Source organism: Netta rufina (genome assembly GCF_964035555.1).
Source record: "Netta rufina genome assembly, chromosome: 2".
Taxonomy (NCBI): Eukaryota; Metazoa; Chordata; class Aves; order Anseriformes; family Anatidae; genus Netta; species Netta rufina.
Window position 1 is genome coordinate 138,250,945 of NC_140124.1, and position 14,197 is coordinate 138,265,141.

Below are 14,197 nucleotides of genomic sequence, written 5' to 3' on the forward strand. Positions count from 1 at the left end.
CAAACCAAACCAAAAAACATAATTATTTTTTCAAGTCCTTTCCAAAAATTGGGAACATTACTTTCAAATAACATATATTAAAAAACAAAACACCATTTCCCTTTTCTTGGTGGTATCAGGTCTTCTGTGTTACCCAGCTGCAGCAATATTGCTTTCACACTTAAAACTATTGATCTAAAATAATTTCTTTTTCCTGAGAGTGAATTTCTTTCCCTCTTTTGAAAATCTGTGTCATTGGATCAATCTTTCAGAAATTAATCTCTTTGAGAAATTCATCTCTTTGTAGCAGTGTAAATGAAGCTGGCATGATTTTGTCTTTACAAACATCAGTTGCGGTAGAGGGAACCCTCAATCTTGCAGAATTTCTTTCTACAATTTACCAGTTCTTTCTATCCTTTGAAATGCTGTCAATGTATATAAGGGTATTTTGAAGAATGGGCTGAAATTTCAGGTCTAGAATCTATGATGATGAGCTGGAGAGCGTCAGTTGTGGTCATCCACTATGTAAAACGTAAACCAGGAGGTGGTTTACTGGTGTGCTCATGATCTGTCATCCACTCTGACTTAACCATGTTACTACAGCTACTGTCCTAACTGTAAGGAGCAATCAGCAAAGAACAAAAACAAGACCACACAAAACTTTGTCAGTGATCCTGACAAAAACTGCAACATTTAAATTGGGATTTAAAACATTAAATTGGGATTTAAAATGTTTGATTTCTTCATATTGTCAGATGCAGGAAAAAAAGGGAACTTTGAAATTAAGGAATAAAATTAAAGTTCTCTGAGTATATTTACAGTCTATTACAAAAACAAAATATTCTTTATATTAAATTGGTTTTAATTTGGAACTTGAAAGATACCTGCTACCAGGTGCTCTGATGTGGGCTGTGTGACAGATGTGTTAAGAAATCTTAAAATTCTTTTGTCTATTTTACCAAATTTAAATGAGTCTTTTATTTGAAACCAGCTGTGTAAGGAGAATCTTCATAGTACTGAGGTGGACAAATCTTAAAAAAAAAAAAAAAAAAAAAAAAAAAAGCCATCTGACCACCACCACCAAAAAAGGTGAATCCAAATCAAGGTGTTGTAACAATAAAAGCAGTTAAAACAGTTTGCTCTGTGGCTGATATTTGCTCAGGGGATTCTCCAAATTCAGAGATTTGCAGATTTGCACTGTGAATGTTTTATACTCCACAGTTTTGAAGGAATCCTAAAGTACCTAGACTTATTTTTGCTTATAGGAAAGCTGATAGTGCAGCATGAACAACACCAGAGAACACTGCAACTGTGTGCTTAAGGTGAGGTTGAACTGGGGGCCTCTGAGCCTTTCAAGTACCCCAATCTGAAATCGAAAAGTAAAAAGAGACAGGAAGCTTTAAAGAAATCTGTCAAACTTCAGGGGCTGTTCACAAAAATGCCAGAACTATTTGAGGGAAACTTCATAGTCCTTGCTGCAACTTTCCAGTATTTTTCTATTGCTCTGTTACAGTCACATTGCCAACAGGGTGCACTGAAGTCCACTAGATGGAGCCAGGAAGACTTTGTTATGATATTACCAAACCACTATTTCAGATGATTTACATGTCTACGTTTTATCGTACTTGAGGAAAGTATAACTTAATGCTGTGTTTTTTTTTTTTTTTTTTTTTTTGTGTGTGTGTGTGAAACATTCTAATCTGCATGTCACCTACTTGTCATAGTTGCCATAGGGTTTGTTTGTTCATGCCCCAAATCCACAAGAAAGGAGCTTTCTGCTGTGTAATGCAATTGTCTGAGGCAGACAGAGCATGTCAGCAGTAGCAAACTTACACATAACAACCAGGGAAGGAATGGGTGACTTTGTTTGTCAGGACTAAATTGTCTTTATAATTAAGTAAGAGTTTTTGAAAAGTCCACTGGTGGTTAGCTGCTATCTGATATCCTGGCATGGTTCGGTTATTGGTGTTCTTCAAGATACAGTCCTGTTCTCACTTTGTTTGCATTCTCATGTGTTTCCTAACAAAAAGAAGTATTTGAGACTGGAATTAATATATATATATATATATAAATATATATATATAAATATTTTGTTTTATATGTATATATAAAACAAAACCCACAAAACTTTATTTCATACGTAACTTCATTTTTCCTTCAAGAAATGTGGTTGTTCTCTTCAGCATACTGATAAGTAATATATACCTGACTGTGCTAGGTGTCACTAAATTTGTTGCTTTTCAAGTCTTTTTCTGCTTTTCTGTTTTGAAATTTATTAAGCTGAAGTACATTTATATTTTTTTAATCTTAGATTTTTATATTCTTCTGTCAGTGTTACTTGTGATGGCATCTCATGTAGAAATAAGATGTGTACATCCTGAATTCTTCTCACAGTGAAGCTGTCTTGACATGGAATTCAGTGTAGGTTTCTGGCCAGAAAATGTGTCTTAGTTTCTCAGCTGAGCTTTGCAGCCTGCACTGAAAGCTGTGCTGCTGTGACTACATTGCAGCTAGAGTCTAGGCAGCATTTTTATGTTAAATTGAAGAATGTTTATATGGGATTCAGTACAGCAGTAACTGCTTTCTAGGCATCTTACCATTCTGTTACTTTTTTACTACAGTTGAATCTTGCATTTTTTTCAGACAATTTCAGTAGTGAGTAATGACACAGAGGATGTAAATGGTGTGGTTCTGTTGACTTCAATTCAGTGACATCTTTATACAGACCACAGACTTATTGTGGCCTGTCACATTATCTCTGTTCTTGGCCTCTTGTTGACATTGATGTTGTGTCTTGCAGTAGTAAATAACCTGTAAATGCTTTGTGCAATTCATTTTCAGAACAGCCTACATACATTAACTAATGAACATGCTCAGCACATTTTTTGCTGTAGATCATTCAATATTTTTATTAGTTTGTTCTTAAATAAAGCTGTGATGTGAGTACACAACTTTGAACACAAAGTTCAAAAATAACGTAACATAAATAACATCTAATTGAGACTTTAAGGCTACAAAAGTCTCCAAATCAATTTGCTGTAAGACATTTAAATATTATTGGATGTGTTACTTAGGGATATGGAGTAGTGGGTAATGTTTGTGGTAGGGGGACAGCTGGACCAGATGATCTTGGAGGTCTTTCCCAAGCTTAATGATTCTATGATTCAGTAAGAAATTTTGTGATGTAAAACAACTTGGGGTTATCATTTGGATGATTTCAATTGCAAGTTGAAACACAATACTTTGTGTGAACTAATTATTATAAAAATATATATAAGAAAACCAAGACAATCCTCTAATTATCTTTCCTTAAAGACATGCTGCATTTGTGAGAGAAAATGTTAGAGTTAATGACTTTGCCATAAAGCTGTGGAAAATTGGTAATTCTAGTGTCTATTATGTTACCTTACTCCAGCCATGACTGCGTATTATATTTTTTTACCCAAAATTTGGCTGCTTTTCCTTCATCATAAACTTTTAATCCATCAGCAGCAGTTGCTCTAATAACAGTCTCTACAGAGAAAATTCTTCTCTGAAGAAGAATTCTTCTTGCTTCGTTGGGTTAAAAACTGGCTGGATAGCCGGGCCCAAAGAGTTGTGGTGAATGGAGTCAGATCCAGCTGGAGGCCGGTCACTAGCGGCATTCTCCAGGGCTCGGTGCTGGGGCCGTTCCTTTTCAATATCTTTATTGATTATCTGGATGAGGGCATTGAGTGCACCCTCAGTAAGTTTGCAGATGACACCAAGTGAGGAGCATGTGTCTATCTGCTCGAGGGCAGGAAGGCTCTGCAGGAGGATCTGGACAGGCTGCACCGATGGGCTGAGGTCAACTGCATGAAGTTCAACAAGGCCAAGTGCCAGGTCCTGCACCTGGGGCGCAATAACCCCAAGCAGAGCTACAGGCTGGAAGATGAGTGGTTGGAGAGCTGCCAGGCAGAGAAGGACCTGGGAGTGATGGTGGATAGTCGGCTGAATATGAGCCAGCAGTGTGCTCAGGTGGCCAAGAAGGCCAACGGCATCCTGGCTTGTATCAGGAACAGTGTGACCAGCAGGGCTAGGGGGGTGATCGTCCCCCTGTACTCGGCTCTGGTGAGGCCGCACCTCGAGTACTGTGTTCAGTTTTGGGCCCCTCGCTACAAGAAGGACATCGAGGTGCTCAAGCAAGTCCAGAGAAGGGCGACGAAGCTGGTGAGGGGCCTGGAGAACAAGTCCTACGAGGAGCGGCTGAGGGAGCTGGGGGTGTTCGGTCTGGGGAAGAGGAGGCTCAGGGGCGACCTTATCGCTCTCTATAGGTACCTCAAGGGAGGCTGTAGCGAGGTGGGGGTTGGCCTGTTCTCCCACGTGCCTGGTGACAGGACGAGGGGGAATGGGCTTAAGTTGAGCCAGGGGAGTTTTAGGTTGGATGTTAGGAAGAACTTCTTTACCGAAAGGGTTGTGAGGCATTGGAACAGGCTGCCCAGGGAAGTGGTGGAGTCACCATCCGTGGAAGTCTTTAACAGATGTTTAGATGTAGAGCTTAGGGATATGGTTTAGTGGGGACTGTTAGCATTAGGTCAGAGGTTGGACTCAATGATCTTGAGGTCTCTTCCAGCCTAGACAATTCTGTGATTCTGTGAATTAAACAACCAAGCAGGTAAAAACAGTTGGACAGGAGAATTCAAGGAACTCAAGTCTATGTGCAGGGATGAGTAGGGATTAGCCTGTAACAATTACCTGCAACTTATTTACAGAAGATTAAATGACATAGTGCGACTTACACATTACTGGCTCAAGTGAAACAATGAGGCTTAACTGAACAATGATATTTATAGGGGAAAGCTATAAACAACTTCCCAGTTCCTCAAGCATGAGTATTGGGAAAATCTTTAATATTTTCACTACTGGCCTTGGCATAGAGGACAGGAATGCAGTAATTAAATATGTCGGTGACACAAATTTGGATAATTATCAGTACAGAGGAGGAAAGAGATAGCATGTCATAAGGAAGTGGATTATCTTGCAAACTCCAGTAGTAAAAATGGACTAGATTAGACAGCACTAAGCGTAACATTAGGAATTTAAGGACTAATAAGAATTTCTACTCCTCACTAAAAGTCCTTTTATTGTAAATCACTGAAAACAGTATGGGAGTCTAGGATGTGCTGAAAGTGGGTTAAATCCTTTTCTTTCCTGTGCCTGTAGGTACAGAGCAGGACTGCTGGGATGATGGCGTGTGTGAACGTGTATGAGTGGAAGCTAAGGCCGCAGTACTCCAGGACAGGGACACCTCTGTGGGCCAGACCTGCTCGACACCCCTCAATTCTGCTTTTCATAGTTATGTGACTGTGTCTGAGCTGCTTATTAGAAACAGTTCTTGCTCCGTGCTGTTCCCTGCACTATGTGCTTGGCACCTGGCCTTTTGACAGGGCTACGTCTTTCTGGGATAGGCTTAGCCCAAAAGAGCCACGTCTTGCAAAAACTGAAGGGCTTTTGTGGGTATGCGATTGGTCTCTTCAGACAATTTCTCTTCAGAAATACCAGGCAGCAAGCACAGAGGAGAGAAAGGAGCTATTTAAACTCAATGACGCTGGTATAAGAATAAAGAGTAATAAAAGTAGCTTGGAATAAATGAACACTGGAAATTAAAAGGCATTCTCTCCACTGCAGCATTAAGCCTTGGAAAAGCATTTTGATAGATTCTGGCCCCATTATTTCTAGCTAATTTTATGTTGGAACTTTACTAAGTTGTAAAGCTGCCTGATGCAGCAGGCACGTGGAATCACTGCACAAGGTCTCTTTAAATCCAGTATTCTTATTAAATGAGCTTAAATTATAGCTGAGAAGAATGGCAGCAAATGCACGCTCAGTTTTCTTCCTTGAGATTGTTACAAATTTAGTATTGGTGCAGCTTGGTCAACTATACATTTTCTATATGTTACATAATTATGCAAGTTTCCGAAGTTAAAGGAAGGCCATCTAGAAATGTGTTGTAGATTCTGTTCGTTTATAGCAGGTTTATTTCACAAAAAAACACCACACTTATTTAATGAGCCCTCATGACCCTCTGGGGTACTGTAAGGGCTTACATACTCAGCTTTGGAAGCTGTGCAGCTGGGACATAACACTTGCTAGTGTGTACTATGACCAGATCACACCTGGTTTCACATCAGCCATTTCCTCACTGGACGTTTTTCCACCGTCTAGTTTCTTATGAAATCATGAAAGCTCATTAAAGAATTGTTTATCGTCTGTATGGCTCTGCAGGAATTACGTGCTATTTCCATTGGAATTGTTCAGAAATGTTTCAGACTCAGCAGTGTACAGGTGTGCCTGTGCCGTAATGAAAAAGGCAAATTAGTGCCTGTACAGATCTTTGACAACATGAGTTATTTTATATATGAACTTCTTATTTTTATGCAATCTACTTTAGAAAAAAAGAGCATGCTTATGAAATATCTTTGGCTTATGTTAACCCACCAAAATTAGCATTCCAACTTAAAATTTCCAGTTGTTAATGTTGTGCATTTGGAGAGGTTTGTTACATTTTTAAAACACAAATATTTTTTTCCTAGTCAGGTGTCTTATTCCCTTATTTTACTCTTAGACAAAAAGAAAATTTATGAAGGAAATTGTTTTTATATGCCTTAAAGGTAGTAAAAAATTGGTAAAACAGAGATGACCCATCTCATTACAATAATTAATACAGCATTAGTACAAAAAGTGAGTATACCTTTTATAACATAGTAGTCATGATTTTGTTCTCTTCTATGCTTAAAAAAAGTCACATAACTATATATTGTATCAAAAGCATGCACAAGCAATGTGCCAACTTTATGCTGACTCAGCTGTTTGTGACCATCGTAACTTTTCATACATAATATATCCATTATCTGCAAAATTTATTTGTACAAATACATATATTCTTTACAATTTATGTAAAGATGCTAGTCTCATATTAGTACTGTAAGCTTTCCCAATTTTATTAAGTACTCTTGGAATCCATGAAGGTATTTAATACATTTTTGAGGAATATGTGTCCATGGGGCAGGTGTAAACAGCCAAATGAATCATTATGGATATAGGGCCAATAAAAATTACAGTAGTTTTGGCAGCTGGCCAGACTGATTTTAACTTTATTACTTGCCTGAAAGTGAAAGACAGTACCATAGCACAGACTAGTGGCATAAGAAAACGTTGAAAAAATAAGTTATTTTTTATCAATTCTTTTATAATAGTCACAAATTCATAATCTTTGCTCGTGTAATATACTTCATTGAATGAATGCATTAATTTCACTGAAGGAAGTGGTGTTACACAAAGGGAGAAGGCATCCCACGTGTATAGTTGAATGGATGAATGGTAAAATACAGCCTCTGTTTGCTATAGTGCAGCAGTAGAAGAAGCTAGTATGCCGTGTCAGTAATGTTGCTGATTGTTTTGTAGAGGTTATGAAATCTTGCAGATTCATTTGGCTTTGTAAGAGAAGCAATAAAATTGATTGGCATCAAATAAAAACTAAAAAGTCTTTAAGAAAAATTTCGCAATACCATACCAACTACAAGGAGTTTCTGTTCTCAGTTGCAATCAAATACATCCAGAATAGTTCTGCTGACCTTAAAACAGTTATGTGGGATTTATTTTTTTATTTGTTAGAAAAAGAATTACAAAAATGCAGGTGGGTGGTCATAGAATCATTCAGTTTGGAAGGGACCTTGGAATTCCTCTAGTCTAACCTGCTTCTCAAAGTAGGATTGACACTGGAAAAGAAGAGAGACACTGTTTTAAGCTTCAAAAAAGAATATATACATGGAAAGAAAACACAGGAAAAGGAAGCAAGATTTCTTTGAGAAAAAAAAAAAAAAAAAAAAAAAGGTAGAATGTGATGTCTGTATGTCCAGAACTGTATAATGAAATCGAAAAGTTTCTGCTTTCTGTTTGAGCATAAATTAGGCACGATCTATTCCATGCGCTCCAAAATAAGCAGTTAATGTTTTTAAAATCTTCCTAACTACAAAACATCTTGACCTGAACCTTTAGAAGGATGTCTCAAGAGATGAACCGTGAATCCTCCAGCTATTGTGAAAGCCCCTACACTTTCCAGAAATATGAATGCTGGCTATTTATAGAAGATGCTGTAAGTGTTGCACAGTTTTAAACAGTTGTAAGCAATTGCTTTCATTAAAAAACAAACAAGAAAATACCAACCCAAAACAACAACAAAAGGATAATAGAATTAAAAATTTTAAAGGAAGCACCTTGTAGAAATGAATCATAACTTTCTCTCACCAGTAATGGATATCAGTAGTCTTAGCTGTAAGAGAGAATCCAGATTTCAGATTGAGAAAAAAAAAAGTGAATTATTGTGTTTTAGAGCAAACATGATCCATTTTTGATAGTGTACAGAACCAAATAGATAGGATTTAATATTTTAGCTAACTTCAAGAAGTCTTCTATTTTAATTCAAAGAGCTTTGAAACAAACTACTCTTTTAACCAAGAGTTCTAAGAAGTTTTACTTCTGAATGACAATTAATATTGGAATCAAGTGCTTTTGGTATTTTACTGGGGAAAAAAATGGGTGATTTAATGTATTTGGAAACAAACCAATGTCCAGAAGAGCAGATCGATCATGTTTTCTAGCGAAACAATGCTCAAAGGGTTCTTGAAGTCCCAGAATCAAGAAACCATTGATTAAACTGGCAAAATAGGGAAAGCTCATCAGAAATTAGGACTAGAGGTAAGGAAGATATCAATGGGCTTATGGTAGGGCCACATCAGCAGAAGACACGGGTTTGCTGTGTAATTGTAACTTCAGTGACTGTGCAGAGGAAGCTGGCTCATATTGCACTCTGCCAAGACTGATTCAGCAGTGTCTACTCCAAGGCAAAGCAGTGGAGAGGTGGAAGTATTTCTTCCTCAAAACATTTCTGTGGTGTAGGGTGGCTTCAGACATTGCACTTCCTCCCTGTTGTAATCAAGCTGTTTTGCAGACAGACTGATGCACTGAAAAAAAGGAACTAACTTCAGTATGTCAGTAAATGTGATTAGTTGTCTCCATGCTGGGGTTGAGCAATGAGTTTTCTTACTCTTCATTTTCCTTCCCCTTCCTTTCAATGCTATGTTCTTGCTACTTTTGAGAATGTGTAGGAAATGGTACACATAATAATAGCTACATATTTTTAAACCACATGCATTTTGGGGAAATTATCTAGCAGCAAGCACAGCAGTTAATATAATGCTAATATATTGCTTGCTTCTGGCAAGGACATGAATGTTAAGAGAGCTGGTAGTAATAACAAGCCTTACTCTTCCCTAGAAGTCTTACTACCCTTCCAGTATGATTTTGGACCTGTGCACACCTGTAATTCGAAGTAGTATTCTAAAGGCTAATGAGGATTTAGGGTCTTAGACTGTAGTATCTGAAGTATCAAACTCAGGCTGATGTGTAATCAAATATACTGCGTCTTTTAATAAAATCTTCAATGCAGTAAGACTTCCATTTTGCTCTCAGAAGATATGTTGGGACATCTATGCTTTAATAATACACAGGGGAATAGCATTTTGTGAGGTATCTTTTTTTTTTTTTCCACATAATTTTCTGATACTATTAAAAGGACTGTGTTACTGTATCATTTTTATTAAATTACCCATTTTTGGTTTAAAATATATTGAAATATGATTTTTCTATACATTTCTTTTCCCTTCTAATGGGTTTACAATGTGTAATATGTTATGAAGAGTTTCAACTGATGAACAAATATGTAATGTTTTTATTTAGGACAACACAAAGGAGTAGTTTTTCTTGCCTTAATTATGTCCAACATGTAGACGCTCAGTGGCTGATTATTTGGTTATTTCAGGTGTTGCAGAGTTTGGTTTTGTGTGCTTATGGAAAAAATAAATAGTACTAATACTGTGTAATGAAAGCCTTTGGGGAGACCATGCTGTAGAATAATCTTGTAAAAAGTGGTGAAGAAACACCGAAATAGTTAGAACTTGTTTGTTCTGTGTGTAGAATTAATCGTTGTGAACTACAAGCAGATGGAGGGTTTGAAGCAAATCTGTCTGATCCCAATTCAGAATGTCTTCTCAAAAAAAAGTGTTTTATTTTAAAAAAAAAGATATTTGTCTTAAATGAAAATGAGAGTTAATGTCAAAATGTCAGGCTAGATGTATTTTGTGTGATTCTTTTCACTCTTTGCAGGATAAATGAAAAGGTATTCAGCAATTCTTAGCCTAGGCACTAGGTGGTGGTTCAGGCTTTTGTATTGAAATGTGGATCAGCATCGCTCGCACTTCAGAATCTAAATTTACTTACCGATTAGAGCTGTTGAAAAGCACATTTTTGTCCTTCTTTTGCTTTTAAAATCAGTGGTAAGAATTGACCCCAAACTGCAACAGCGATGTTTGTGTGCAAAGTGTGTTCCTAACTTACACTTTGAATTCCTCGGGGTGGTGGTGAGGAGTTTTAGGAGTGGGCGCAGGAGGCAGTGTGCCCCTGCCAGGCTGCAAATCCCTTATGTAAGGGAAGGGCCTTTTGTAGGTACTGCTGTGGAGGGGAAGCTTTTGTGGATCTTCTTTGCAGATATGTCAAAAGGCATGCATTAAGCACGAGATCCACTCATACAGTTTCCCTTTCCCCTCTCTGCTCTATTTCCATCCAAAGTCACCCAAAATCCTGCTGGGGACTCCATGGGGTCTGGGAGCTGCCGAGCAGCTGCCCCAGAGGCGCATGATGGCAGGAGAAATCCTGCCCTGGAGGATGCCACCCTGCTCCCCGTGCTCTTACACCCATGGCTGCCATTCAGCTGGGGGGTCTGTGCTGTAAATTACCAGGATTTTTGATGTTGAAGCAATGCTTCTACACACGGTAAGATGGAGAAGTCATTTGCGCCCTGTAGTGGAGGAGGGCTCGAGTTTGGTGGTGCACACTGACAGCACGTAAATTTCTGTGCCTGTGTAGCACTTGCCATGGACTTTGTGATTACGTGAAGCTAAAATTATAACTGCTTGGGTCAACACTATGGAAGACTGCATGTTGGACCACATTGTAAATTAAGCTTCAGGAGTGCTAGCTGTGTGCATTATGAAACACTCTTTAAAAAGGCAGAAAAAAATCTGCAAAATACATAACTGCGTGTGTTTCCATGGTCTGGCTTTTTTTTTTTTTTCCAACACGGAATACCTTAAGCACCTTTTTCTTTTTTAAGTTATTCCTTCTGTTTCATGAGGTGCTTTCAGCGTAAGTGCCCATATTTTTTCCTGCAGGTCTGACCCAGTTACTTTGGTTGTCTGTAAGAAACGTGGCGTGATGGAAACAACTGGAACCAGTTTGACTTCAGTAGGGCCCGGGCTGTAACGCTGCCCATGTTCCGTAACGTGTCACTGACAGACAGTGAAAAACAGCTTCCAGGCTGTAGATGGAAATGAAAATACCAGGCGATGTTGTAGATAACTGCAGCAAAGATAGGTAAAGCATCTTTGCCCAGCGACTGGGCTTGTTGGAACTGTTATCAGAAAAAGCTTGCTTGTTTCATCCAGGTCTCGTGGCCCTGCCAATTGCATTGCTGTGCTCTGATGTACATCGCCACCTACCCAGCTTGGCAGCAGCCGAGATTTATATTGAAACAGATCACTAATTTTTGTGTGTCACGGGGAAGAGGTTAGATCAGGAGTGCTCTCGTGATTCTGCTTTTAGAGGAGGAGATACTAAATCCTGTTCATTCAGGAAGACCTATCAGTTTGTAGGGTACAGGAGGATAATACTGTTCGTCCTGGAGTGCATTGTCCCAGGAGAAAATGGATGACAAGGACATAGTTGCTCAAGTGTTTAGACTGTGATACCTAGTTTTTGTGACATTTTAACACCTACCAATAGAGGAAAATAATACAAAAAGCTTTCAGGGATTTTATGGTGCAGTGAGTCAAACTTTATGTATTTTTATACTTAAATAATTGTTTTGAATCTGCTCCTTTCATTACACTGACACACAGGTGGAAAGTCTCTTTCAGTGGTGTGTGGAACAAACAGAAATACTAAAGGCTTTTAATTGTTATGGACTAAGGAGGGCGAAAATACTTCTGTCTTTTGTGTTGACATTCTACTTCAGAGCTTTTATCTACTTTCTAACGTAATTATTAGGAAAAGCAAAACAGAGTTGTTGTGCCATTAGTATTTGAATGATGGCCAGACCTGAAGCACACGCGACATTGACCTTTCTTCTGGGGAGATGTAGCCTACTTCAGACAGCCAGCTACTCAGGCAGCCTCTCCTTTTACCCTGTCAGTGCTTGGATAGCTCCTTCTGCCTTGTGGAAATCAGCTGACTTGACTACTCCAAGGTGGGACACTAAAAAGTGAGAAGGGATGCTTGCCAGGATGGGGTATGCTGCCACCGGCGAGCAGTGCCTGCTCCTCCTACCCCCACCTGGCAGTCTGTGAGCTCAGGTAGGACCTTTGTACTCCAGTAGCCTTCTGTATGAAGCTTTCACCAAAACGTTTTTGGTGAGACACAACGAAACAGCACAGCACAGATTTTTTATTAGATAACTTACTGGAGTTAGTAAGATGCAGCTTGCAGTTTCTGAAACCTTTTGCAGTGGACAGAGCCAGGTGGGTTACAAGTTTGGAGACACTCCCAATGTGATTCAACCATCTAGCACTGTAAAGAATAACTAAGAGCTTTAACTTAAGCCATTGAATGTTCTGCACTGTAAATATTTGGAAAAGAGGCAACTCAGGTGTTAGATTAGAACCGGAGGCTGAGTGTAGACAGTGAAGGAACATGGAGTTCCAAAGTGGTATCATTTTGTTTGGGAAATAAGACAAAAAGTACAAAAAGAACATAAAGAACCAAGTTAAGGCTAAAAAAATTAAATTATAGAGTGATGGACTAAACTTGTGGTAAATTAATTTTAAATACAATAAAAATTTTAAGATAACATCCTAAGCAATTTGAATAAGCCATTGAATTAGTAGCTCGCCTCTTATATTTTATTCATTACATCCTGATATATTTTAATGTCATGTAAGAATTGAATGTGAAATTAATTTACAAATAATTGGCATTGGCAGTTTCCTGCGCTGTCACATGGTTAAGGTGAGCAGACACAAAAGCCTTGCAAATGAGTACATTGCTGAATATTAAAAATCTCATCACTAAGTGTAGGATCTCACAACCGGGAAGTTATAATAATTTTAACCATTTACCAAGCGAACAGTGAAAGCTAATTCTTGGCTATGAGATGGAGAGGCTCCATATGTATTGTGCTACTTTATTTATAAAACGATGTTAATTTGCAATAGGTTTGAAAATCAAGTCACGTCTTGAAGTCAGCTTCTGCATGTGAATAGAAAATATAGACCACAGCATAGTCTTTTGGTGTATTATAAAGTTACTTGTTGCAAATGAGCAAAGAATCTGTTCCAAAGTTCCATACTCTGACTTACTAAGAAAATGGTTTAATGAATAAATAATATAAATGTTTAATTAAATTTTTATCCCTTCCTTTTTTTCTGTCGTCCTTAGCCTTTAGTCTTTATTTTCAAATTTTACATTTGATGCCATTGGAATGCCAGTTGGTAGATGCTTTTCATATATTTGTCTGCTGTCTGTGGCTTTCCCTTGTATTGTAAATGTTGAAGCAAAGGTAGAATAAAATTATTTTTCTGTTTATATATATATATATTAAAAAAAAATAATCTTCCATGGTTGTACAGACATGTTGTGCTGTAGCTCAACTGTTGTAATTATAACAGAAAAGTTAAAATAGTATTATTTAGTATTGTTTATACTTTGATCAGTTGATGCATACTTGATGAAAACTTGTATACAGTATTTACTAGCTAACAGATTTTCTGTTTAAATATGTCTGAACAGGTAATGTGGGTATGTAACTTGTGCCGAAAACAACAAGAAATCCTCACAAAATCTGGAGCCTGGTTTTATAACAGTGGATCAAACGCACCACAGCAGCCTGACCAAGAAGGTATCAGAGGTCTGCGGAACGAGGAAGCACCTCAAGAGAAGAAAGCAAAGCTGCAGGAGCATTCGCAGTACCAAGGTCCGCCAGGTGACATATCCACACAAGGTTTGGACAAAAGTAGATCTCAAGGGCTCACCAGACAAGACTCGATTAAGAATGGTTCAGGAGTAAAGCACCAAGTAACAAGCGACACAACATCAGACAGGTAAGAAAGTGTTTAGTATTTTTACTGAAAAGGTCTGTTGAATTTATGGT

The 14,197-nt window shown here is 38.2% G+C and overlaps 1 protein-coding gene across 9 annotated transcripts in view; it reads left to right on the top strand.

Moving 5' to 3' along the window:
• RIMS2 (regulating synaptic membrane exocytosis 2) overlaps nt 1-14,197 on the top strand; it is a gene marked incomplete at both ends in the record, with an annotated part of 453,369 nt that overhangs the window by 101,055 nt on the left and 338,117 nt on the right. For all 9 annotated transcript variants that reach the window (XM_084282078.1, XM_084282089.1, XM_084282091.1 and 6 more), the window contains one exon: nt 13,837-14,147. In XM_084282078.1, the coding sequence (XP_084138204.1) occupies nt 13,837-14,147 (311 nt within the window). The remainder of the gene's footprint in view (nt 1-13,836; nt 14,148-14,197) is intronic.